Source organism: Balearica regulorum, chromosome 2 (assembly GCF_011004875.1).
Source record: "Balearica regulorum gibbericeps isolate bBalReg1 chromosome 2, bBalReg1.pri, whole genome shotgun sequence".
Taxonomy (NCBI): domain Eukaryota; kingdom Metazoa; phylum Chordata; class Aves; order Gruiformes; family Gruidae; genus Balearica; species Balearica regulorum.
In genome coordinates this window covers 68060820-68088086 of record NC_046185.1, presented here as the reverse complement: position 1 = coordinate 68088086, position 27267 = coordinate 68060820, and the positions used below count along the sequence as shown (strand labels likewise).

Here is a 27267-nt window from a genome sequence, read left to right as displayed (position 1 = left end):
TGTGAGCTAGGTCACATGTGATCTTAAGTCTGATGAAGCAAGAAACTAGGACAGCGCCAGTTTGTGGTCCTCAAATTCCTGCTCTTAATGTCTAAAATGCATGTGACTACAATTTCAATTGGCATGCCTCCTATATCATTGGTGATTCAAAAAATTTGCAATTTTATTTGGAATACCATTTCTTTGACTTGTAAAGAACTGTGCTATTACAGGAATTGAAACAAAGTGCTACCACATTCTGAACATCCATAAGCTTGTTACTGAAGGGCCACCAGCATGGTAGTGCCGGGAGCACTTGACCTGAAAGGAGAGGCTGAGGGAATGGGTCTTGTTCAGCCTTGAGAAGAGGAAGCTTCAAGGTAACTTAACGTCAACCTTCTAAGAGGATGTTATTGAGAAGATAACTTCTCACAAGTGCCTAGTGGGAGGATGAGAATCAACGGGCACAAATTGAAACGAGAGGCTTGGACTAGACACAACGAGAATCTTTTCCACGGTGAGCACGGTCCTGCGTTGAAACAGGTTGCCCGGACAGGTTGTAGTGTGTCTGTCCATTTTAAGATGGATGAGTAACCAGGTCTGATTTCATAGCTGACCCTGTTATGGGCAGTGGGGTAAGCTAGAGACAGGTCTCTGAGGTCCCTTTCAACTAGAATTTTCCTGAGAACCTATGATACATTGTTTTAAAGGAAAACTGTCTAGGAGTATGTCAGAAACATACTTAAACTCAATATTGACACAGTAAGAGTTACATGAGAAAACCTCTAAGGTGTAGCCATCTCAAGAGACCTCCAACAATGTCATGCTAAACTGGATTTGTTCTGATAAAGGAGCTTTGCCATGATTACACCTAATGATCCCTAAAGCCGCAGGAGAATATAATTTCCTCTCCTTGTCACAGGCATAGAAATGTCTACAGCAAGGTTGGCATTGGGAAGGAATAATTACAGTCATAGAAAGTTCTGACGAGAGGAACTCATGAGTAAAGTGTCTCGTCTTTGTGTAAGGCTGGCTGTGCACTAGAATGTGTTGCTTCTGCTTCCACCATTCTTTTTAAAAAATTTAGCAAAAAAAGCTAAATATTTTTAAAGGCTTATATTATGTTTTTGTAAGATTTCTGGAGCTTTTTATGGATTTATTTGAATTTTATTTAGATTTAAGGTTCATGTTAAGTGGAATTGTTTCTGCTCAGTCTGAAAGGACTCTTCAAGACACTTTGCTGTGGCTGTCATAATTTTCTCTTCTTCCCCAGCCAGCAGGGTAAAATGTATGAGATGTCCTTACAGATTTCATGTTCTGTTGTGTTACATATTTAAAATACAGTTTATTTGTGGCGACTGCAGAACAAGGTCTAAACGTAACTCCTCTTTTTTGTATGCTTTAACTACTCAGTAAAGGGAAGTTCATTTCAATAAAGTGCTCCCTGAAGGTTTCTTCTTGTTCTTGATGTTGTTCTTATGAATAAACAGAAACTTGCTTTAAGGTAGTAAATCTATGATTCTGCCAGGGATTTATTTGGTCCTGGATTTATCATGTCATTAATTTAGCACCTATGAATCAAAATTAATAAAATCCAAATTGAAATATTCAATGAAATGTATCACTAGCATAGACTCCAGCAAATTGTCAAATGATGAGTTTCTGCAAAGATGCTCGTTCTTTTCAGGCATATAAGAAATATTTAGCTGACAACTTTGGTATATGAGCCTTTTCAGGAATAATTACTTTGAAAATTAAGAGAAGAGCCACAATGTATGAGTCACTATATCTAGTTGTGAAAAACAGAAACTAAATATATCCTACATGCTCTAATAGTCATATATGAAGAAGGCAGAAACTTTCAAACACTTTTGTTGGACAAACTCCCACTTTCAAGTATGAAGCCTAGAGAGGAATGTAATTCTAATAAATAAAATGTGTGGTAGTCAATGAGGATACCCTTGGAGTTTCATTTCTCAAGTACAGCAGAAAGTGAAATGGCCTGCCTTCAAATACCTTTCAGGTGTTTTGAAAGAATACAAGATTACCATTCCTTTCAGACATCACAAAACCAGCAAAGTGTTCATGGCCTTTATATTTTCTCTAAAGGACTTTGTGCATACATATATTATACTGAAATATTCTCTTCTCAAGACTACCTGAGAAAAGTACAAAGAGCAGCAAAATTTGAATTTATACAGACTTGAGCAATTGCATACATTTTCAAATGGTTTTCCTACAGTTTCTGTCTCTCTTATCAAAAGACACTAAGTGGTAAGTATATCACAAGAGAAAAAAAAATTATATGTATTATATAAACTGGTGATCCAGGCAATCATTACTCTGTTACCAAAAATGCATTGTGGAATTATTACCTTACATTTTAATAATGAAAGTCAGAGGATAGTGCTCTTATTCTGCTACTTTCATTCAAAAAGCAGCTAATAGTTCAGAAAAGGCTGGCTTCATACATCTATTGGTCAGAAATGAATAGAAAAATGTATAGACTTGATCTAACAATGAAATGCCTCAAAATCAGTATGAAGATCACAGTTACTTAACAAGTTTATATAAAAATTGTCATTAATATTTAGGTAGCAAAATTTACAGCTGACCACGAGTTAATCAGTTCAGTTAAATTGAAACTGTTGTGAAACCATTTGAAAGGACTGAGGAAAGGCCAGCAGAGAGAAGCGTGATGTAAGAGTTTCCATTTTGAAGAGTAATTTTATAGCTGATAACAATGGTAGATGTCTGTGGCACACAGTGATGAAAGTGGAAAATATAGGAAAACAAGGAGAGAGATGAAAGAGAAACTTCAAATAATAGGACGACAACAAAAATCATAAAAGAGTTTAGTTCAGACGCTTTCTAAAAACTCAGAAAAGACATAGGAGCTAATATGATAGCAGTATATAAAATAATTAATGATGAAGGTGGCCAAACAGTGTGAGTATTTACTCTTTCTAATGTGACATAAGCAAACTGGCAGCAGAATCCTTAATCTTATCAACACATTTTTAAAAGATAAAAGCGTGTACTTTGCAGACTATGCATAATTAACCTGTTGAGCTCACTGATGTAAGAAATACAGAAGAAAAAGGTGCAGTAGAAAAAAATAATAGAGTCTAACCTTTATACAAGTAATAAAGATTTTATCACTCTTTAGGAGAAGAAGAAAATTCCAGCAGCTTGAGAGAAGATTTTATTTTTTTTCCCCTGGAAATATGGTTAGCTAGCAAGTTTTGTACAGTTTGCAAAGCACCTCTGGAAGCAAGGTACCAGCTAACTGGGCTATTGGTCTTATCTACAGTGACAGGTCCTTTGTCTTTGCTGTGGTGCAGTGCAAATATATTCATTATCCTAAAAAATGCAAAAACACTGAGAGAAATTATATCTTTAAGTGCAATTCACACTTGTCTTTGTGAAAGTTGAGCACTACTTAAACAGCAACAGCAATAAAGACGACCTGACTTTTTCTGTAATGTTCTATTTAAAGTTCACTTAAATGAAATTAAATGCTAGCAGCAATAAATCAATTCTTTATGTAAATGAAGCAACTCTGCTACCACAGCAGAAGTTTGTGCTCTTATATGTTGTCATGACACTTCTGGCTAGATCATTCCTTCCTCTCCCCCAGTTCTCAGAAGCACTTTAGGTATCAAAGTATAAGGTTGAAACTTCGTTTCCTACCAGGTTTGTCCTTGATATTAATTAATTAATTGACATTTATGCCATGAAAGTATGTTTTGCAGCAAGATACAGGTTGGATCTTATGATGCTCAGTACAAAATGCAATCAAAGCTATTGATAACCAGGGTCGTAGATTGGCATAATGGTCTGATAACTAACTCAGGATTCCAGTGTAGGGTAGTTACTATCTCAGTGACTTTGGACAATCCATTTAATCTTTCACTTTCACAGTTCCTTGCCACTAAAATGGGGCAATCATTCTTTTCTTCAAGATGTATTGGAAGTACTCTGCTGTTGGGATTGGCAGTGGGAACATTTCAGTAAAAGATATATTTATTTTTAAACCCCATCTATTTTAGGTAAACCTCACTCTACAGGGAGGTTTAAAAAGGGTTTTTTTTTATTATTATTTTATAATGAAATGAATGATGAAATGGTTCTGTGTTAATTCTTGTCATTCTTACAAAATTCCTATGGAAAATACATGGCTTTCCTCCTCTTTTTTGCCAGCTGAGTGATGACACAGATAATTGAGCAGTTTCATATTCTATCAAATGCAATTTACCTCTAATCAAGTGTTGTCCATGTATGAGAAGGATTAGAATATTAAGGACTTAAAGTCAGGATTAGCTGTAGAATCTGTCTTCATCCTCAGGAAACAAATTAAAGGCACTGCCTGTTGATTGAATGGATGATTTAAAAAAAAAAAAAATCAATGTAGACAGTACATATGCATCTTCTTGTCACCATCTTTTCAAAAAGTGAGTAGTATATGAATGTATGACAGCATTGCTCCCGTTTAGAAGAAATTATTTGTTTACTCTGCACAAGCAGGCACTGGAGATAATTTTATTTAAAGAGTATGAAGAGATCTGTTGATAGTACTTCAGAGTGTTGATGACCATGCCTCTTTATTTTATTACCTTCTTGGTTATTTGAGTCATACAGCAATTTGTCATGAAATGTTTCATATACCTTGACTTCTACCACGTTTTGAACTTCTTTTCTCCTTCTTGAAGCTAGTAAAACAGCTGGCAGGATTGATTTCTGTGCCACATGTAATGAAATGTTAGACCAAAAGTAGAAGAGGATTAGCGACACTCAATGACCAGTGATTTCTGTATTCTAGTACACCATCTCAACATTTCTCAACCTCCTTCCTAATCTGCATACCCTGCCGCTGGCCACCTGCCTTCCTTCCTCCCTTTTCTTCACTGCCACTCGGTCACGTGGAGAAACGAGTCCATTTTCAAGTACTTACACCAGTTAATAGAATTCATGACCCCAAATTAGGTTTTGAAGTTCCTTATTTCTGCATCTCCTATGCTCCAGTTGACAGCTATACATTGTGGTGTCGGGTACGCGAGGAGGTGGCTTTTTCTCTCATGCTCTCTCTTCCCACTTTGCAGAGGAAACTGAGATGTCACAGGGATCAGGTGCCTACAGAGATGGTCTGCCCCACAGGTACTAGTGATGCAAAATGATGCACACACATCCTTGAAACCGAGCACTCCTGTCTCCTTTGAAAATACAGCCTTGAGCATCTTTGTGACAGTTCTCTCCGCCTTAATTGTTCTGTTTGTGGTCTTTGGTCTTGGTGAGAATAGTCTCATAAAATGTCCTCCATCTAACACATTTAGAAGAATTGCCTGCTATTTATTCCTGTGTTTATATATCCATTTGCTCTTCATGTTGTAACGGCTGTGTTTGAGATGGGTTTGAATTTTCATGATAGTTATAAATAGGATTTGCATTGTATCCTTATCTATTCTCCTCCAAGGAAATTGCTTTTAATTATTATTTAAGGTTCAAGTCTAGTTACTGCGAAAATGCTCTTCTGCTTCTAGCTTTAGGACTGAGAACTGAGCTGCAAATAAACATGAACTGAAAAAATTAAATCAATTACTACCTTTGGTTATTTTGCTGTTCATCTGTGTAGCCTTTATAGTTTCAGAATAATAATGTCCAAATTCATTTTAGCTGAAGTCATTTTTTTTGGTTGAAATTCATGCCTTCTTCTCAGTACTCAGAACTAGGTCTTACTTGAGGCAATCATTTAATTTGTAAAGAAATTTCTTCTCTAAACTTTGTCCCAGTATGACTTTCGACCAGTTTATATGTGGATAGCTGAAGTAATACATTACTAACAGTTTATTAGCTTCGGTTGCAATTTATCTCCTTGGGTATTATACGCTCAATGATAGACTTTTTTACGATTGGAGGCCAGCATCATAACCCAACAACTTTGTGTTTCAGATGGGCTGAATACACGTGTAGTTTTGAAGTTAAACGTAATAGCCTCTGTTTGGCTTGGGGACCTCTGGCTGCAGTGGGCAATTATCACCAGGTTTCTGCAGTCTTACTGTTACAGCCTTCTCCCAGACGTCTGTTTCCCTTTCCCGCACACCTCAAGGACGGCCTGTCGCACAGCCTCCCACGGGCTGAGCCACCCCGGACTGCGCAGGCGAGGTGTCTGCCTCCCTACTGCTTCCCAGGTTTTCTCAGCCTCATAGTAACCTGACTGGTTCGTTCTCACCTCTGCCACCAGAAAGGAAGGAAATCATAAACAGGGAATGTGCCCACAAATGCCAGGGATGCAGGGTATTAAATTCATTAGCTACCTGGAAAATGTTCAGTGCTAAGGAAGGGAATCTCCTTTGGACAGGAGAAGATGCACAGTGGCAAGGGAAGCAGGAGAAACAGAGCTGGTGGTTGTGAGTTGCCAGTACTGTTGGTTGCATGGTGGTGCATTGTTCATGGAAGGCCGGCGATAGCCAAAGTGCTGCAGGAGGTATGTGGGAATACAAAGCCAGGAGCCCAAATTAATCTAAATTCTTAATTGCCTGAATGCCTCATAGGCACCTAAGTGCAAATTAACCTTCTCACAACCTCCATAGAGTTACCACTTCTCCCTGTAGGCTTCTGAAATCCTAGCTCTTATACTTTTCAGATGCCCAAGTGCCATTTCTAGGGGAGAAGTGCCTAAGCCCTGTTTGCTGTTGAGCGGCTGGGCTCCTCCACCTCTGCCAGGGTTCACGGACTCAGCACTCCTCCATCTGATATTCTCTTTGCGCTCTTGGAGCACACTGTCTGCATCAGAGGTCTCAAAACAGAGATCACAGCAGCAGTAGTCTCTTTACTCTAAAAACCTGTGGGAATATAGGGTGCACATTTATAAATTTTTCTGCTGTCTTTTATAACATTTTTTGGAAAAATACCTTGGCTTTTCTGTTTGCACGATCAGGAGCTGAGAATACTACATCCCTTTAACCAAGTGCTCAATTTTTATGAATGCCTGTCTGACATTGCTCCTCCTCACTACCCCATTTTTACAAAAAAATAAACAGCAGATGTTTAGGTTGTAGCATTTAATATCCTAGGTCCTTGCCGTGAACCTCACCCATAGTCCCTCTTCCCAAGGACATTGTAACTTACAACAGATTGGGCACGGAAAACAGAGGAAATGGCTTCAATTTTGAATGTTTTATTGAAATTTCTATCCATAAATTTAGCATAATTTCAATGCCACAGGTGCACACACACTGTAAGTCTGACAACAGTTTAATTGTAATGGTAGGCTTTATTTCTGAAGACTTATTTTTTTAATTGGAAATCAAATCCTTGCTGCCTGACTGAAAGCTGCTCTCATTTATGTAAGCGTATAGCAGCTCCACTCAAGCCACTGGAGTTGTACCAGGGCCACTGAGAATACTATCATCTTTAGAACAGTATAAACTTATTAGGATAACTGTTTGATCTTGTAAGTGAATTTAGCAAGCTAAAATCACCCTTCATCTAAAGCAGATAATTACATTACAGTTAAATTAATTGATTTATTTGATGGTTATATCCTGGAGCCTGCCAGGATCCTGAGAGTACCTCTCTCGTTACTGCTTCTCTTGCTTCCTAGGATGAAAGCGATGAGACTGGAAGAAATGTGCAAGTTGCAAATGCAAATGTGCCGCCACCCACTTCTCTGTTATTTATTGCTGTTTACATAGCAGCTCAGGTTTGTGTGACATATCATGCAAGTAAAGCGTCAGGTTGCTGCCTGACAGGATAGGAAGCCTGATTGTTCACCACCTGGCTTAGGCATTACTGCTTGTACAAAATGAAAGTGATGTGTGCGTAACCTGATGGCAAATTTAAATTCTTCATTCACCTACTCTCCATTAGATTTGTGCTTTATGATGATTGTTCATGGAGGTATACCAGCATAAAAGATGCATGCTGTACCAGCTGTGGTCCTGGAACAGGAATCAGATGTGATGAAAGTTTGCTACTGTGACAGGAAAGGGGCAGGAAGAATAGCTTGCAGGTGTGAAATCCTTTTCAGAACTGAAATTTGGAAAGGCAAAATGCAGATCAGAAAGAAATTAAAATTTGCAAGGAATATCTTTCCCATACCTCCCCTGTTTTCCTTTATTTTTATGTTTCCTCTTTCACCTGTATTGTACTTTTTATTCCTACTTGAACCTCTGATGGTTTTGAAAGTGGTTTAAGGTCACCCATACAGGAGTATGGGTCATCAACTCATTACTGCTGGGTGCACCATATCTCACCTCAAGTCCCTTTCATTTTGTTGCAGACTTCAGCATACAGACAGTCAGATGTTTGTTTTACCTCTCTTCATGTCGTTATGAACGCTGGTTGAATATCAGGCTTCTGGTAACCAGGTTCATCCTCTAGACCCTCTTGACAGTAGAGCATCTGTGTAAAAGACACAGAGGGAGGGGGAGAGAGAGAGAAAGAGAGCAGGAGACACATCTTTGATCTGTTCCAAGAGTGAAGAACATGTTGGTTGGGACTTGGACCTTATTAAACCCCTGCATCTATCAAAAACACTGATTCTGAGAAATCAGGCTTCATTAGCTCCAGCTGATGAAGAACTACTTGTTTAAACACAGAGTGAGATGGAAGAAGTCATAAAATCTATTTGTTAAAACTTTTGCTTCTGGTAGATTATATAGTAATTTTCATTGAAAATTGAATTGTATAAAGTCATATGAATGTGGCTAAACACAACCTGGGAAACTGCTCTGAGAAGAATATATTCTGTATCTTAGGAGAAAAGTGAAGCATCCTGAAATCTAGCAGTTGCTATGGAAATGTTTAAATTAAATGTAAAGCATGCATAAATTTTCAATACACCCAGCACTTTGGGAACTGGGGACATATGTTTAGGGGAAAAGCCATATACATTAACACTAAGCTGAAGACATGGGATTTCTTTCTGTGGATCTGCGTATGGAATATTCCACTGGCGTATCTCTACTTCATTTTGAGTGCAGACCAAAGCCCACACTTGAATATCAAAGTATTTCTATGCAAACTTCAGGACAAGCTAAAAACTTGGGCCTGAGCTAATTGTGCCACCAACTATCCTGTCTTCACTTCAGCACTACGGCTTGGCCAGCTTCGGGCAAACAAGCTGAATATGGAGTCCCTTCTAGAAAGACCCTGCATACCACCACAGAAAATCACGGTATGTGGTTGACTGTAGCAGACCCTGTGTGGAGCAGAGGGAACGAGATGACTTCCAGAGGTGCCTTCTGACCTCAGCTATTCCATGGTTCCCTGAAGCTGGAATACGTGCATAGCCCGATATTGTGTTGCCCTTCCAACAGTCTGTCCACTGAGCTACAGATGTTCTTCAGAAGACATAGATATAAAAAGACAGGAAAGTACCCTGGGCTAAGTTCCACTCCCTTACCCCCATTCTCCATGCACTGTGGATTTCACATAGGCTGAGGATTTGAAAGTATGCGCTTTGCAGGATACTCCAAAAATTGCCAGTTACCTCATTTGGCTGTAAGAAGGAATCCTTGGGGGCCATGCTTTTTACTAGGTACTCAAACTGTTGACCGTGTAAGCTCTATGCACTAAGGAGAAGATAGCACATTGTGGCTTCTTTCCTGGTCATCTTCGGTAAGTCTTAGACTTGTTGCACAGGCACAGATGTACCTGCATGTATTACGGTATCAAAAATGACTGGTTGGATGCAACGCCTCTAAGGAGCTACCAAGAATGACTAGCGGTTTGTATTATGGTACACAGGAGCTACCCTCAGAGATCAGGCTTAACGTACAAGAAACTATGCTATCACTATTTGACACAGATCTAGAGTGAGGATGTGGCTAAAAAACCCCTCCAGGTTTCTGTCTGTGGTGGTGCTGTTGTGGTGAATGTCTAATCAGCCTGAAGACTGCAACTTACAGAAACATTCTGAATCTCTACATGCTTGAAAGACAGCTTTTGTTAGGTGGTTTGGGTTTCTGTTTTGATCTTCTTCTTAAATTATAGTTCAGCATTCTAATGCAAATGAAAAGAGAAACTCTGAATCTTCAGCTTGCAGCTTTTTAAATGTCAATTTCCTCTTTAAAAAAAATAAAATCTGTATGGGGAAATGTCATATGAAACTATATGACACACATACACACATGTACATTTTATAATAGAAGTTATTCAATTTAATCTAAATCTTGACTTACGATATGAAATAGCTTCCTTCCCCAAGGAACTTTGTGTCTTTTTACATCAGCGTTTTTATCTGGGAATATACTTCTGGAATGGTTGTCACAGAAGAAAACAAGAACTGGTGTCATTTTCAGTGAAACTAAATTGGAAGGTGTGCTCCAAAACTGTGCCTGATGTGCTCCATCCACTGACGGGCATTCAGACCGCCAGGCTCTGTTTGAATAGCTATGCCTAGCCTGGGACGTGATACAGATGGTGATTCAAAGTAGCTGCAGTTGTAGAAACCCCGTCAAGCTTGAAAAACGCAGAAGATCACAGGTGTAATCCTGACTTCACTAAAGTGAAAAATAAAATTCCCATTCACTTTGGGGAAGGCATATTATGCCTGCAGTAGGCACTCTCCCTGCCTTGGCAGCTGGGTGACAAGAATGAGCAACTACAGCAATCGATTTTTAGCTACGGCTACTGGATCCAAAGCCATAATATACTCCGACCTGCACTTATCTGCAGAGCTAGAAAAATACACCCTTTTTCACCCTTTAGCAAAGATGCATTAACCCCGCTGGACAGTCGCATTAATGGATAGCTTTAATAACATCATAGCTTGTTTGTTTGCCACTGTCTGTACGCATAAAATAAATTCCTCTGCTAACACAGCCTGCACCTGCTTGTCTTTTACTGCCATTTTAAATGCTATTTTGTACAGATGTGAGTGTTCATCATTTGTTATTAAGTGGCATGATAATGGTAAAAAAAAAAAAAAAAGTATTCAGTCATGTCCTTCATCTGTGTATTTATTATTTCTATCTTTTACTGTTTCGTTTAGATAATGCTGGAATGCTAACGGTTGAAAATAGCCATTCACATGTGCAGATAACCCCACATCCTGATCTGGGAGATGCCAGTAAAGATTATGTTACATCCATATAGACAGGTGTTTGATCAGGGAATTTCAGGTAGATATTTATATAAATTCTCCACCAAGTAAAACATTCTGACAAAAAAATCCAGATGGTACCTGGTGGATTTGATTTCAGTCTGTAAGCTACATGCTGTGTCTTCATAACCTGTGGCATAGGCAAATGATTTTAACCATAGACTTAAACGTTACTGGATTCTTTTGAGACTATTTTGGCAAACATAAAGCCTATTAAAGAGGGAATCAGGAGTCATATTTGTGAAAATGTGTTGAGAATAGAAATTAAACTATAACATCTGCATTATGAGAATATTTTTTTAATTAAAAAGAACATATTTACACAGCTAGTATAGACAAGAGAGTATTGGAGGAAGCTGTTAATGCTTGTCACAAGAGATGTTTGTCCTCAGGTCAGATTTGATTCACGTGCGAGCAATACATATCTCAATGTTTAGATTCATGGTCGCTTGATTCAATCCAAATTGAATATTGTGACTGTTATATTTGGTACAGTACTTGAAAGCAGTCTATTTAAACATACTACATTGAAAATTAAAACCTTTCATCTTGTTGTAATTAGCAGATACAGTAATCGAGATACCACAGACTTCATTTGTTTGGGGGGAAAAAAAGTATGTAAAGAACAATAAGAAGTTAATATGCCGCCATAAAAATTTAAATGCATAGGGCCAGATTGTGACAGTTTGCTCATACAGCACTAAGGTACAATTTAGCATGCAAATTAGGTAATGTGGACTATCTGCTTTTGAAGTGCTATATTCAGATATCCTTATAAATTTTTGCTTATACTGTATTCCACATGTTGACCTAATTACTACAGAAAAAATTATTTGTAAAATATGGTACTATTTAATTGAGGAAGGCTATCATAAACTGTCTGTAAGGAATGGGTTCATGTAACTTTTAACTCTGATAAAAATTCCAGGTAAAAACATGAAAACTCTAATATTCTGAAATTTAAGGTAAGAATTCATTTGGGTATTTTTCCTTGAAAATAATAGAGTACTTTGAATCAACTTCATTTTGGTGGTGGTTTTAAAATTTTTCATGAACAATAGATATCCTAATCCCTAACCTGTATGCAAACAAACCATGCTAATTACTCTATGTTGTATGTAAATCTTGGAGTTTTAATGGGTTAGCTAACTCACAGTCTGCTCAAATTTTTACATTTGTTCATCCCATTGATGATAGCCTAGCACTGCTCAGTGGTGGAGGCAGTTGTTTATTCATAAACAAGTATATAAATAACTGTTATATGTCTTTCCCTGTCCATTCTTCCCTGGATGAATGGGAACATTGGATGGATATTCTTCAAGCTAATAGACAGTGGGTTTTGTTAAGATCAAAACACTGCACTAGTATTTTGCCTCGATAGGAGTTCCTGTTTCTAAAACAATAATATAATTTCTGATTCCTATAGAGGTGAATTTCATAGGCTTCAATAACCTTCTAAGAAAGCGGTTTTCCATGTCTGACCAACAATTGCTATTGTTTAATTATTTGTATTGAATGCCTGATGTATTCATAAAGTAATTTCAAGGTGATTGTGGGAACATCAGGCCTTGTTGCCATGGAAATACACATTTACTTACACAAACACATTTCAAAAAGAAAAATCACATTTATAGAATTTCATAAAAAGATAAAATTAATTTTTAAATATTGATCAAGTTACAGAAAGAATTATTTTCTGGTTTTTGTTTGTATATATTAACTAGGGGACTGTGTAGGGGACTGATGCTGAGTCAGTTCGTACCCCACTAGCTGTTGCAGACAGTGGCAGAAGGAAATGCTATTTAGGGGGAGCATGTGAACCCGGCCAATCTCTGCTTTAGCCCCCTCCTCCCTTTCTTCTTAGTTTGGCAGGAAAAAGGGAATATTTTCACGACCATTTAATTTCTTCTCCACAGTCTTCTTGAACCAAAATGGTCTGGTGTTTCAGTCATCTTAAGGTTTCAATATTTTCCTTGTTCCATCAGATCACAGCATTTCTGCCAATGTTTATTTTTATCCTTGAGGTATTTGTGAGACTCTTATTTCATCTTCTGATTAATTTACCAAAAGTCTGCTCTGCTCTAAAGAGAATCAAGTGATCAAGAGTTGTCACCACTGACACTTTTTCAAGTCTCAGATGAGTTGTGAACACAAGCTTAAGCTTCAGTTTCTCATTGGTAAGGAAAATTTCTTCCAGCAGAGGAGCGAAGATGTCTAACCTTGCCAAGCTGGATTATTTGGCTGTGGCCATAGTTGCTCCAGAGATCCTCAGTGTAGTTTTATTTTGGGGAAGATCGCCTAAGAGCTTTACAGCAGAACATTCTTCATTTTCCTTAGCTTCTCAAAGCACATCAGCAAAATTGAGAATTCCTGGGGCCATACCGCTGCTGCTTAATCTTACCCAGCATTTTTTGGTTGGTCCTCCAAGGAAGTCCTCTAGCACTGCAGTATGCAGTCCAGTACAAAGTGCCAGAAGGTCACAACTCCCACCTCTCCTAAAGTCTTGTCACACTGCTACCCTAAAGAGGATATGGTGGCAGTGTAATAATTGATCGGGTAGCTCAAACGGAAGAGGTTTATGCCGAAATGTGTGACAGGCTAGTAGCTGTAGGTGGCAAGGAGGTGAATGGCAAGTGAGACAAACCTAGCTGACACCGTCACCATTCAGAAATCTGCTCTTCCTGAACCGAAACCTTCCTGCCCTTGTGCTGATACTGCCTTTCTGCCCGTGCTTATCTCGTCCTCTGCCTGTCTTTCAGTGAGCAGTGAAAAACGGTATGGATGAACAGAGGCACCAATCCACATACTCTTTCTTTCAATGCCTTGATCTCAGAAATGAAAACTTGGCTGTAAATGTAAGCTGTTAAGGGCTGTGCTGAGAAAGAGTTTTTGAGGACTTTCGTATCAGCTCTAGAGGTGCTCTAGAAGAATTACACATGCTCACCTGCTAAAATAAAATTATGTAATAAGCATTCCTAAAAAAATTATGGGAGGAATGATGAAATTCCTAAGTACACCCTCTTAAAAAAAAAAAAAAAAGGATTGATGGATAGGCTCAGAGGATGGTGGAAGCACTTCACCTCAGAAATAACCACCTCAATGAATTCTTCAAGGGCAGTAAAGATTACAGGCTTTGCTTTCAGTACTGGATCCTGAAACAATCCTTTTATACTGATGCTTGACACATCTGTACTGGGAAGATGCTTGTAAGTAGGATCATCGGTATCTACCAAGACAACTTAAATTCACATGACAAGAGAGAAAAAAATTACAGCTATAGATATACACTGTATATTTATTGAAAAAAATACAAAAATACATCAGAGAATAGTTACAGATCAATGCTTCCTATAATTCTTTAGTTTGAAAATAAGCATTTTGTCTCATCTAGATCTTTTAATACAAGAATTCACTGAAACATACTCTTATAAATAAGCAAATGTACTACTTTTATCCAGAAGATGTAGGAATTGCAAGGTAGAATAGGTTCAGAATTATCTGCTTATACTACATATATATCGAACATGTGCTTCAAAAGCCAAAAAAAGCAACTATATGATTAACAATGTAAAAAACAATTCTATGGAAATATAAAATGGGGTTTATGGTTGCTAGGTTTTGTTTCACGTTGGCTTGCTTTCTTATCAACTGAAAATTCTTCTGTTTTATACCAGAGCAAAGGACCTGCAACATTTAAAGTGTGTGGTAGACTTGTGTTAAATGAAATCTGGTCTGACAGATGCCGAAAGAAGATAAATTATTTAAGAAAAATGTTGCATAAAAGTTTTACTGAACTGAGAGAAATAAAAAATTCCCATGACTACCTGCTTTGCTCTGAATAACGTCAATAGAAGTGACAACACTGAAAAAGCTGTTTGTAGAAGAAAGACGTAATGGAAAAATCAAAAATCTCCGTAACTGCTATTCTTTTTGTGTTTTGGGGGCATGTAACTTTCAAGGTAGCTTAGTGCAACTATTATTGGTTCTTACTTATGTCAACTATTCCTATGAAATCAGGAGAAATACTTCGTGAATAAGATTTCAGGATTATCTATTTTCTTTTCTATAGCTTTTAAAATATCTTAACATCTTTCTATTCATTTAGAATAGAGAAAACAGAAATTGAGAGATTTTATGGCATTTGTGGTTTCATATATACACTTTGGTCTAACTTGACCTTGGGTGTTATGGTGGTATTAATCCTGGATATGGCTCCAGGGCAACCATGACCAGCATAGTGTGCTACATTCCACTCTTCAGAATTCAGGAAACATAATGGTCCAATGAAGAGCAATAAGACTTGTTAAAGAAAGGTAAAACATGTCCATAGTGAAAAACACTAGAAGCTCGATACTTAGCTTATCAAGGACAACATTAAGGGTTTACTGGGCCAAAATCTGTAAATACCAACATAGGAACAAAAATTTGTTACAGAGCCTTTCAATTCAGTAGACAAAACATAGTAAGATCTAAGGGAACCTGACAGTAAATTCATTTTAGAAATGAGGAACACAATGAGGGCAATTTTTTTTTGCACTCTACAGAATTGACTCAGCAGCAGTTATATAGGTTCATCATCACTGAATGTTTTTTTTTTCTATAAGAGATGTTTTATTTCAAACTGGAGTTAATGCAAGGGAAATCTACATCCTGTGTTTTGCTGAAGATGAGAAAATTATCAAAACGGTCTCATTTAACTGTAATGCCAATATAGCTATAGAATCCTAAGCCTCATTTCAGATTCCTTCTTTAAGGCAGGGGAGGCATCAATTTAAGATTCCAAGAGTAAGTTTAGTAGCCGAGGGCTATATCTTTCACAGCCGAAGCAGGACTCTGCCAAAGATGAAGGCATACTTTGTGTACCTTCATTCACCTGTACTCACCTCCAGTCTGTAGGTTTTTCTGGCATAACTATGGCAGTAAAAGTTTTAAAGATGTGTGGTTCATTCATTGGTGTCACTCTGCTCTAATATAGCATCAGTTATGCTATCAAGTGTGACTCTTCAAAATTAATCTGTCAAGACCAGGTAATTATGATCTTATTGCTGATGATATTCTTTAATTTAAGTATTGAGATATTTTTCTCAGAAAACATTAAGTAGTCATTAGATTTATATACTTGTAAGAAAAAGGCAGTCCCAGTGAGTTTCCCCATGCAGAATTATTTTGGTAGGAAAGTGCTAAAATGTTCTTGTTGACCTTTGTTAACTAAAGAAAAATCTCTTTTTAATTCAAAATGACCTTTCTTTTCAAAATGGAGTTAGGTTATATAAAATAAGGTTAACAGTTTTAAAAGGTCAAAAGCAAATTAAATCTTTTGAAGTATTAAAAATATTTCTGTTGACCTGACCTTTATTTATTTATTCATCCATTCAGTTTTTGGATGATGGCATGTAAAAATGTTTCTGAGACATTATTAGTGTTGCAAGGTGGGAGAAAAAAAATTGAAATCTTAAAAATTCTTATGAGAGACAAATATTTTCATATACTTCCCTATATTAAGATGCACCTTACATTTGACCATCAACAAGAAATTAGGAGTTGATTTTACACAGAGCAACTTTTGTGATGAGTAGGTTGAATCACCTAATTCTAGAACTAGACTTTAGAGGAGATGTAGGTGCTTCTGCTACAACTATTGTGATGTAATTATGAAAATATGCTTATTTAGCTAGTCTTAGCATTTACAAATTAAAGATTTGCTCAAAATTTTTGAAAACAAAGGAAAGACCTCCACTTAATTATGTCTTAGTGCAGTCATAAAAATAGCAAAAAAATCCTCCAGTAGTGGGTTGATGGACTATAATCTAACCATTTTGGAGAGTATAAAAGAATAGATGAGGAAATTAAAATGTCCTTCATCTTGAGAAATAATCCTTTTTATTTGCTACAGCCCAGAAACTACTCATTTGTCAGTGCCTGCACAGGGGGACAGTGGTCTCCACTGATATTTGCCTCTGAAAATGTCATACCACCCTACTTTATGCTTCTCTCTTCTCCCACACCTCATATGTATGTTTTTAAATCCTCTTAGGGAATGGATTTTTCACTTTCTGCATGAAGACAGTGTCCATTTGTTATTGTCACTGCAATGCAAATAGGCATAGTAAGAAATATTGTCAGAATCCATAAATCAAAGGAATTATAGCACTAAACAGAAAATATAAGACAATTATAGAGGTGAGATTGTTGCCCTCCTTGGCCCAAATAGCTGGGCACAATTGAGGACCTGAGAGATTTTCTTGTTGGGAGGAGCAACCGATGATAAGATTCTGTGAGCTGTCGGGTGCGACTCTGGCTTATTTACAGGAAAAGTGCTAAATCCTGTTTCTCTAAGTGCCACAGAAAGAACGATAAGTCATACCCTTGCTTACAACTCAAAGCCTACCCGCTAGAAAATTATCTGCAAAGAGAGCCTCTACCTTGGTTCCTGCTGGGGCCACCCTAACAGTTGGTCTATGGCTGTCCTCTGCATTTTTGCTCTGCTGTTCTTTAAGCATTTGCCGTACTTCCACATTAACGCTGTCTGTTTCCATTAGCATGAGCAAGGAGGTATTGAATTGCTCCAGCCACCAAGGAGAATGGCTGGTGTGGCCTCCAGTGTAGCAGGAAATCTAGTTAGGAAAGGGGGGAAAAAAAAAACAACTAGAAGAAACTGCACATCCAGCTTGTCAGCCACAATTCTGGGCAGCTTCACAGGAAAGGAGGGGAAAATATTCTTCCTCAGTTTGTGAAGCCGATACCAAGAAGCGCACATTTCTGGAAGGATCTGTGCAGTGCAGGAGAGTCTGGGTAATAACGAAGCTCTTCATTCCTCTAACCTGCCTTTCTTGCCTATCTTGGCCTTTTGCCCTCCTTTCAAAGAAAAACACGTGTTCGACTGCTGAGAATGCTTTATCAAGTCTTTGCGACACTTATCCCGCTGCCTCCATGCACCTATGCAGAAACGTTTCATTATCCAGTCCCTAGATGTGTAATTGGGGCAACATTCTCCGAGCGAATAATATGATGTAAAATTTCTGCTGAAGAGATCGCTGAGTGCAGAGTGGGAAGACTTAGTCACAGTTGTTTGAAACACTCCATGATACAAGAGAATTTTACCTTTTCCATTTCATTGCTAGTCTGCATTTGTTTGCAGGGATCACAGGGGTTTCTTTATTCAGCCTAATCTATTATTTTGTATTTCACGTTAATGCAAATAAATGAAACTGCTTGGATTAGGGGATGATATTAATAAAAATACCAGGAAATCTCTGGGAACATTTTGGCTCTCAAAAACCAGTTTAATTTAAATAAAAATGAAGTGCCACAACAGCAAAATAAAAATCATTAAGTAAAGTGATGTTATAAATAATGCTGCCGAGAGATTTTCTTTACAAGTAAATGTATGGACACATTCACAATACAAGAGTTTATAAATAGCTTTTCTGGCATTTTATCATCTTTCAATCACACTAACTTACAGTATGTATGCTTACTGCTTTGTGGAATTATTTGTACAAGAGACAGATGGGGAGCTAGAAAGTAGGTTTGTTTTAAAGATATTACAATGTGACTATCACTGTGACTGTATTACCAGACCTTATTGTTTTGGGGTAGTAGAATTACAGCGGTTATCTCTAACGTGTTTTTTTTCTGTCTGTCTTCACTCCCATCCACTTGTAAAATGAGACCTGTATTTGTAGCAAGCTGAGTGATGTAAAATAACTGCAGTAATACCCTTGAAGCCCCAAAAATTGTTAGTACTTTTTTCCTTGGCTTATGTGGTACATCTTTTTTACATTTTAGAAAAACAAATTGGAAAAAAGAAAAAAAAAGTGACCAGATTAAAAAGTAGGGTTATACATGTTGGTATTCCAGAAAATGTCATTTCATTGTGCTATGATTTCTAGAGAGTCAGCCATTACAGAATTACTATTACTGTCCCATACGTATGCTATGCTAAAATACCACTTGGAATGAAGGGGGCTTTTTAGGAGTTACAATGTAAATAGCATTTCTTCTGAACTGTTGGAAGAGTTTAATTTTTGAAGTTTTTGTGAAGCCAGATAATGCCTGAGTCCAATTAATTGACTGAGGTGGGATGGGGAGCTGAATTTCAGTATAACAAGAAAATGAACGAAGCAGAAAATACCCTCTAGTCACCCTGGATAACCTATAGGTATCCTTTAGTTCACGTCACAGGGGCGGGGGTGTGTATTCAGATCTATGTGAGAAACCTTGCATCCTGAAACACTTCATACCACAGCTCTGTGCAAATCCTCCTCTGTAGGACTCCACCAAGCCACTCCTCTTGTAGGTTTGGGAAGAAGGGACGTTTTGGGCCCCAGGCTGACTGCTGTCCCACGCAGTTCCCACCTCAGCCTAAGCGGTGGGGTTATAGTTTAGAATAATACTGCTATGCTGCATTGCTGTAGTACTCATCATCACTTTGGAACCACTGGAAACGGTCAAGAGCCATCCTTAGCCTCATTCATTAATGTATTTGAAGTCTCTGCAATCTTCTTTGTTACAAACTAAGACAACCTTAAGGTTTCTAAAACTTTCACAAAACACAGAGCCAATTTTTTATTATTTTTTTTTTTTTAGTTTGCATCCATTTGAAATGCCAGTAATTTATTTTTAATCTGTATAATTAATATAAATAAATACTGTTTAAAAAGTTAGTCACAGTCTAAAAATCACACATTTTTGCTTTAAATAAATTTGCAGGGGGACATCGTAAAGAATTGCAAAACTGATTTTAAATGTAACTTCAAGTCATTAAATTGATTTAAATTGATCCTTTTCCAAACAAAAAAAGGTTAAATGGAGAAAGTTTTCTTCAACATTTTTCCAGTAAATTTCTAATTAAAAATTAGAATTAGAATTAGCATTTTAGAAATTACTATTTCTAATTTCTAATTACAAATGTACTGTAGAAAACTGCTTCTATCTCTGGACCAATAAAAACTGGAGTGAGAATTTTTATATTGATCATCATAGTTATCAGAAAGAAAGCTGCTTTTTCTAACTCAGAGAAGTAAGGCTCAATAGACTGAATTCCTCTCAGATTTCCTAGGCGATTTGCTTAACCTTCATACGATGAGCTAACAGCTCCCTTTCTGATAGTGCCATGAGTGTTAATCCATTGTTCCAGTTCAAAGTAAGTGCATCCACAGATTAGGGACTGCAGCAGTTGTAACTATTTCATGAAATAAAATGTTGTCTTCCACCTCAGATTATGGAAAAAAAAATTAAAAAGTAACATTCCTAAACTTCTGATCCTAATGAAAAGTTTTTCTATTCAGATGGGAACTGATAGCATGCTATCTTGCTGCAGTTGTGTTTTCATAGTTATCAACAGTAAATGTTTTTACAAATATAAATAACATTATTTACACAATTTGGAAAAAAAAAATCTACATTCAGGTCTAAAATAATTTTCTCCTTGAGGTCTGCATGAGAGAGCATCAAGTATGCACCCTGAACGTTGTAGTTGCTCAGAACCTTGTCCTCACCTTCTCCGGAGGTCAGAAGGTTTATGTTTCTCATTTCTCTTGCAGGAGTCATGGAGCAGCCAGGTGTAAGGATAGTTATTTAGTTGAAAGCCTGCTTCTGTTAACAGAATTCTGCATTCCTATACTGGAAAACAGCCCTTACTATATGAAACAATACCGTGCTCACCTATTAAAAGCTGATTTTCTGTTCCATGATCAAATTGTCCCATGACTCTGAATCAAAGAAAAATACATGAAGAAATAGTCTTTAAATCAATCACTGTCCTGGATCATTATACTGTTACAGAAATGACTGAACTTCTCAATTAATCTCGAAGAGAGATTAAATTGGTCGCTGCACTGCAAGAATCCAGTAACAGTTTGAGCTACTATATAACATACATTGTGATTTGTAATGTATCTGAACCCCAGCTCAGATGATATGAACAAAGACAAACAAGCTTTTATTCTAGGTTGCTTACCAAATTTTTAATTGAAAGATATTCCAAATGAGGTACCCCAGTTTAGTATTGCATTTGCTATTTTGCATTCATGGAAAGTATGCCTACACAAAGTAAAAAATATATTAAACAAAAGGGATCTGTTTCCTGGCAAATCTCTTTTCCATATCACAGTTGTTTTTCTCTAAAAATACCCTCAAATAAAGAAGACAGCCTCTGATCCTTCTCTTTCTCTTTTCATCAGTAATTGAGAGCCTGGCTACAATACACTGCATGCTAAAACTGTTTAAATCCTTTTGTGGAACACCTTTCTATCTGCACAGAGGAGGGCCTGTTACAACGTGCAAGTAAATTTAATTTCTTACAGACTTTATAGTATAAACTATAATTATCCTTGAAAAAAAAAAAAAGTGAATTTAAAAAGAAGTAAGGATCATCTTCTAATTTAGCAAAGTCTGGATTTTCAGATAACAAATCACATTTCAGCTCCATATGACTGTTAAATGTGCCAAATTAAACATGCCAGAGATGTCTAATTCATGCTGCAGACTAGTATACAGATAGTATACAGTCATTATGCCAGTTAGATGGAAGCCATTTAAAGGGAAGATAAAACAGAGAGTGGGATGGTATACGTAGACCAGTTTAACAATGTGACAGAAGAGTATGATCCTGTATTTTCCTATACTATGGGAACCGCACAGTTTATTTTAAACCTAGTAATCAGAAACTGCAACTCTTTACCTTATGTTTCACATCCATCTTTGGAAAAGACTGAGGCCTAATGGTCTGATTTTCTCACTGATGAAACTGCAGCTGCAGAAGTGGCAAAATGTCGCACTGGAAATCCACTGCAAAGTTTCTTAGAAAGCTTTCTGAGATTGCCCAGCCATGAGTTGTGTCACACAGCACCACCACAACTCTGTAAATAAGGAACATCTGCTGTACTGTCAACAGGACCTGAAGAGGTGACCACATAGAAGAAGGAAGGTCAAGGACTTTTGGATACTGCGTGGTGGCCCAGTCTGTTCTTCAGAGACATTTGCTGGATAAAATGCCTCGTGGAACATAGACCCTTCCTCCTTTTAAGACCTATGTGGAGCTACAGAGAAGTAACGGCAATAAAGACACAAAATAAGTCAATGATACATTAATCGTCATACAAATATACTGTGCAGGGTCTTTTCCAAAGGGATTTTTGCTAGTATAATAGCCACTAAGAAATTGTAGCTACAGATGAAAAAAAAAAGGAGATAAGAGCTACCTTTATATGGATCAAATATCATCATGCCCACAAGGCACAGGTGCCTCAGGGTGGTTTGCCCCATATTCCCACACCTTAGCCTGAGACTAGGAAAGATGTCCATTACACTGCGTACATTTGGTTACTCAAATGGAGCTAGAGCCTTAATGGCATTGGAGAAAATTGTTCAAAGAAAACAGCACTTGCACTTGCAGCCCTGCCTTTCTGCTTCCCTGACACGAGCCGCTCTGGAAAGGAGCTTAAACCGAGCCTGTAGTTTTGTACCACGATCCGTAGATGCGTGCAGGAAACAAGAGCCTCGTTGCTGCTCCGTTATTTCGAGGAGGTGCAGGAAGGCGGGAGGCACTCAGCAGTCTCTGTCATTGTCCCTGCCCAGGTCTCTCCTGCAAATTTTCCCGCTGGTTTCAGGTGGTTTTTAGCTTCACTCCTACCTCTAGCAGTACCCACCTAAGCCGTCGTTCACCTGTTGTGACGAGGACTAGCCAGCCCATCGGCAGGCTGAAGAGCGAAGAAAATGAAAAGGCAACAAAACTACAGAAGTGACTAATAATAATTTGAACATGCACAGAAAGGGGATATAAACATTCTGTAGGTAATCTGTTTACTGGTTTGGGTTGCTTTCTAGACCTAGCAGATCTGATGTAAAACAAGCACTTTAGTGGTGATGATACACAACTCTCGTATGAGGCGAACAGATTAAACTGTTTACGTTCAACTGCTGAAAACACTCCAGAAATTGATGTCAATGTCAGAAACCTTATTAGGTTTCAGAAGAGGTAGGAAAGCTTCAGCCTAATCAGAAGACAGGAGGTCTTCAGGCTTTTGAGAATGACATCTGAAGGGCATTTAGATTGTTTTCTATAAAAGGAAAGGGCAAATTTCCAGTACATATATAATCACTGGTAGCATTTATGTTGTCATCCTCTTCAAAGCAGTAACAAAGTGCACAAATGGTGGATGATTAGAGAGGTCAGTGAAGTGCTCCATTCAGCTGTAATTGTAGAGTTTTTAAAAATTCTTTTGACATCAGAAAATATCATGGTTTTTTAACCCAGCTTTTTGCTATGATTAGTTAATTCATGCAAAATCAGGGAAGAAACAGAATGGCAAATTAAAAGCAGTAAAACAGGAATGTCATTTTGCAGTAGCGATAAGTAATCAGCAAATTCAGTTCACTGTAAAATTACTACCTGCCAATGCTTAAGTCCAAATGCACAAGACCTCAGCAAAATTTTGTTTCAAATACTACCACCTTGAAGATCTGGGAGGTGCTTGGAAAGAAGCGCTGCCCCATGTACACTTTTGCTGATGTTGCGATCAATATTCTCTCTTTTCCTGCTCCCCCTAGAGCACTTCACAAGACTTTCTTATCTCACATAGAAAATCTGAATACACTGATTTATTTAATTAACATATTTTTTAAATTGTCATTGCGTTATAAAATCTGACAATCTTCCTACCAAGGAAATTATGCGACTTCTTTCTCTCTAATAGTATTTGAAAAGAAGTCCATTTCATCATTTTTCTATCCAGGTCTCAGTTTTGAGTAATGAATGAACATATGCTCTCCAACGCTGAAGCAAATTTGCATTAGAGAATAACCACATAGTGAAAATGAAAATAGAATCTGCCACTGGCTAAGTAGGAGTTTGCATTTCAGTAATATTCTTTGGAATAAGGAATAGTTCCAGTTACTCGGAGATGGTTAGAAGTGGTGGAATCCTTCAGTTTAAGCATGAGCAGAGGTTTCAATCCATGGACAAGGGAAACAAACCACATGACATGGTCCACTGCACCAAGTGGAAGTGTACATTATTTATAAAATTTCTTGGTTCACAAAAGTATGAAACTGAAATAGGGGGGATATATGGTGGAGAGAATGTAGAGCTAGGGAAGCGAAAAGACAGTCCTGTGCTGAATCCCCAGTGTGAAGAAAACAAACAAACAAACAAACAACATTCTGACGACCACAAGCTTAAATTTTATGTAACTTGCATAATTCCAGACCATGAGGGATGCAACTGTTGGTATACTGTAACTCAAAGACAGAAAAAAAAAAATCTTTATAGCAGGCTCAGGCATTGGAGTTGGACTAGATGATCTACAGAAGTTCCTTCCAACCCCTACCATTCTGTGATTCTGTGATTCATGTCTTGCCTACTGCAGGATTTGCAAAGAAAATTATGAATCCTTTGGCTATGCAGCACATAGCACAAGGGTTTTTGGGTATTTTTTGTCTACCTCCTTCTTTGTTACATTAGCTTTTTACAGTGTATGAGGTCAGGGGCAACGCCTTAAATTCAAAAAGACTGATGGAAGAAACTGAGCTGCAGATTAATGCTGTGATCACTGAAATCCATAGTAAAATTCATACCAGCATCTGAGGCAGCTAGAATAAGCTTTAGGAAATTATTCAGGTCTCTCTAAAGTCCTCACATCCATAATTCTATGTTTCAGTTGCTGAAAATGTGGTTTTTCCTTAGCTCATATTATAATCATTATTCTTCTGCATGAGACATTTTACACATGGGAAATTGCACGGGGAAAGGGGAAATTGCAAAGCCCTGGGACTACGAGGTACAGAAAGTTATGTCTGGGTTGATCTTAGTTTAGCTGAAGTTCAGATCCAGTGTTTCAAAGTAGAAAGGAAAAATAGCTTTCAGTATTTCAGTGTATTTTGTAAAGCAAAACAGACTGTAAGTGCACACAGCTCAGAACAGCCAACAGGAGTATTCTGCGGTACCTAAGTGAAACAGGATCTCTTAGAATCACATACAAGAGGCACCTTGTGTTCTTATACGGTGTACACTATTAAAAAGCAGTTGGATCATACCCTAATATATAATTGCAGACAGCATAGTAGCTAGTGTCAACTGCTGTAAAAAAAAAAAAAAAAAAAGTGAGATTGGGGGTTGTTCTCACAAGGTTCTCTGAGTCTTAATTTTAACTTCTCCCTCATACAAACAGTCCTGGTGGTCTGCAAGTCCTCTTGATTCTGCACTTTTATACAATCTCCTTTTCAAAATAAATGGAAAGCTACAAAGCTTCCAGCAGTATTAAATTTTGCATAGATGTTCACTTGCTCTAAACGATGTTTTTTCCAGAGTTTTGATGATTTATACTCCCTTCTAAGCTACTGATGTAGTTTCCATAGTAAATGGTCTTTGATTTAGCTCATGGTTATCAATGAAAAAACACCTGAAACACAGCAGTGTTTCCTACATTGTTTATCAGCCATTTGCCAGTGACACAAGAACCGCAGGTGAAAGAAGGGATGACTTTAAGCACATTTATTTTCATGCCTGTGCATTCAAGCTGTTTGCCTTGTAGAAAAATTAGATGTCCTAAAGCTGATAAATGTGACTGACACTGTTAAAGACGGAGTGACTCCAGACTTTTCCTTTCTGGTTTGCAGTAGAGGTGACCTCACCTGGTGGTAGCTGTCATGCAGTTGTTTTCTTCAGATCTTTTTTTTCACTGTATTCCTTTGCAGGCTCATGGGTCGTCACCAGTTACTTTAAAGTTGTCGACTCTGTATTCTACACATCCTCAATCTACTGAGAATAGATTTAAGTACCTCTGAGGTGTGAATACAAATGAAATCTGAAGCCAAATGTTTCACCTTTTATTTTTGTAGCCGGACCCTGCTGGCAGAGATATCTCCATCCGACCAATCTTGGAACACTGTGAAAACACTCACATGACAATTTGGCTTGGGATTGTCTACGCTTATAAAGGGCTGCTGATGGTAAGCATTGCTCATTCTGCAACACTGACTTCAAGCTGCTATTTACTGATTGGCGTGTACTGAATTATATTTGCTTTCCTGATGGCTGGGAGTGAGTTAAAACTTCCTCGAATACATCTCTTATAACTGGACCTGTTCTAAAGTTCATTAGGTGGTAATAGGTGAATATATGAATAGGTGAAATAAATAAGAAACTAATAGCACTTAAGCCAAATACTATAGCTATACCGCAAACCAAGAAATTCGATAGTGAAAAGATGGGTCTGTGAATGAGACAACTTTGTAAATAAAGAAGCCTGATCATCTGAATTCCTTTAGGTTCTCCAAAAAGGTGGGATTAGATTATTCTAGATGTTTGCCTCTGAGTTGCAAATGTCCTTTTGGAACAATGACAGGAGAAGCAAGATGAATTTGGAGCCTGAATCAAAATAACCCCTTTTGTCACGGAAGCCCATCTCCACAAAAAAGATTTAGTTACAAAAATGGACATCAGGAACCTGGAATCCTGAAGCCTGTTAGTTTAAAAACAAAACCAAACCAAACCAAAACAAAACAAAACAAAAAACCAAAACCCCACCCACCACCTGTAAAGGTGACTATTTGTGATTCAAAGCTCCTAAGCCTCAAGGTTTTAAAAACATCTGATTTTGACAGCACTGACCAGCCGAACACCTATCTTGAGCTGAGCCCCATCTGGATCCTAAACCTAGATAAACATTAGTTTACAGTGCCCGAAGGGTTCAATCTGTTCTGTGTATTTGTAGCACGCCTGTTCGTCGGGACACCCGTAAAGGACTGTGCCAGCTGCTTCCACTCAGCGCTGTTGGTGCTGCTGCCCTGAGGGGAGCCAGGGAGAGGGAGCTGATGGTGCCTGGAGTACTCATCTTCCCTCTCCACAGCGAATGACCGCTCTGCTGGGCTGCAGCGTCCTGCTGCTTTCCATGCTGCTTTTTTTCAGGCTGAAAGATCTTTAAATACGCAATACAAAGTTCAACAGGAAAGGATGAGAGGTTTGTTTTTGGTTTGGTTTTTTTTTTTTAATTCTAAGCAGTCAGTAGCTTTGTGGTCAGACCGGTCTTCTAGGGAGTGCCTTCAGGCCACCAAGTCTCTCCAGTTCTTCAGGGTGAGAGCTCTGATCCTGGAGCTGCTAACCAAAATGAAGCCTTCCCAACTTCCCATTTAAAAAAAAAAAAAAAAAAAAACAAAACCAACAAGCAAACCATAACTGG

At 37.9% G+C, this 27267-nt stretch overlaps 1 protein-coding gene across 1 annotated transcript in view; it reads left to right on the top strand.

The window, feature by feature from the left end:
• The window catches only part of GABBR2 (gamma-aminobutyric acid type B receptor subunit 2), a 489338-nt gene that overhangs the window by 422175 nt on the left and 39896 nt on the right, over nt 1-27267 (top strand). Inside the window, exon 14 of the mRNA XM_075744642.1 lies at nt 25928-26038. Coding sequence (XP_075600757.1) covers nt 25928-26038 — 111 coding nt within the window. The remainder of the gene's footprint in view (nt 1-25927; nt 26039-27267) is intronic.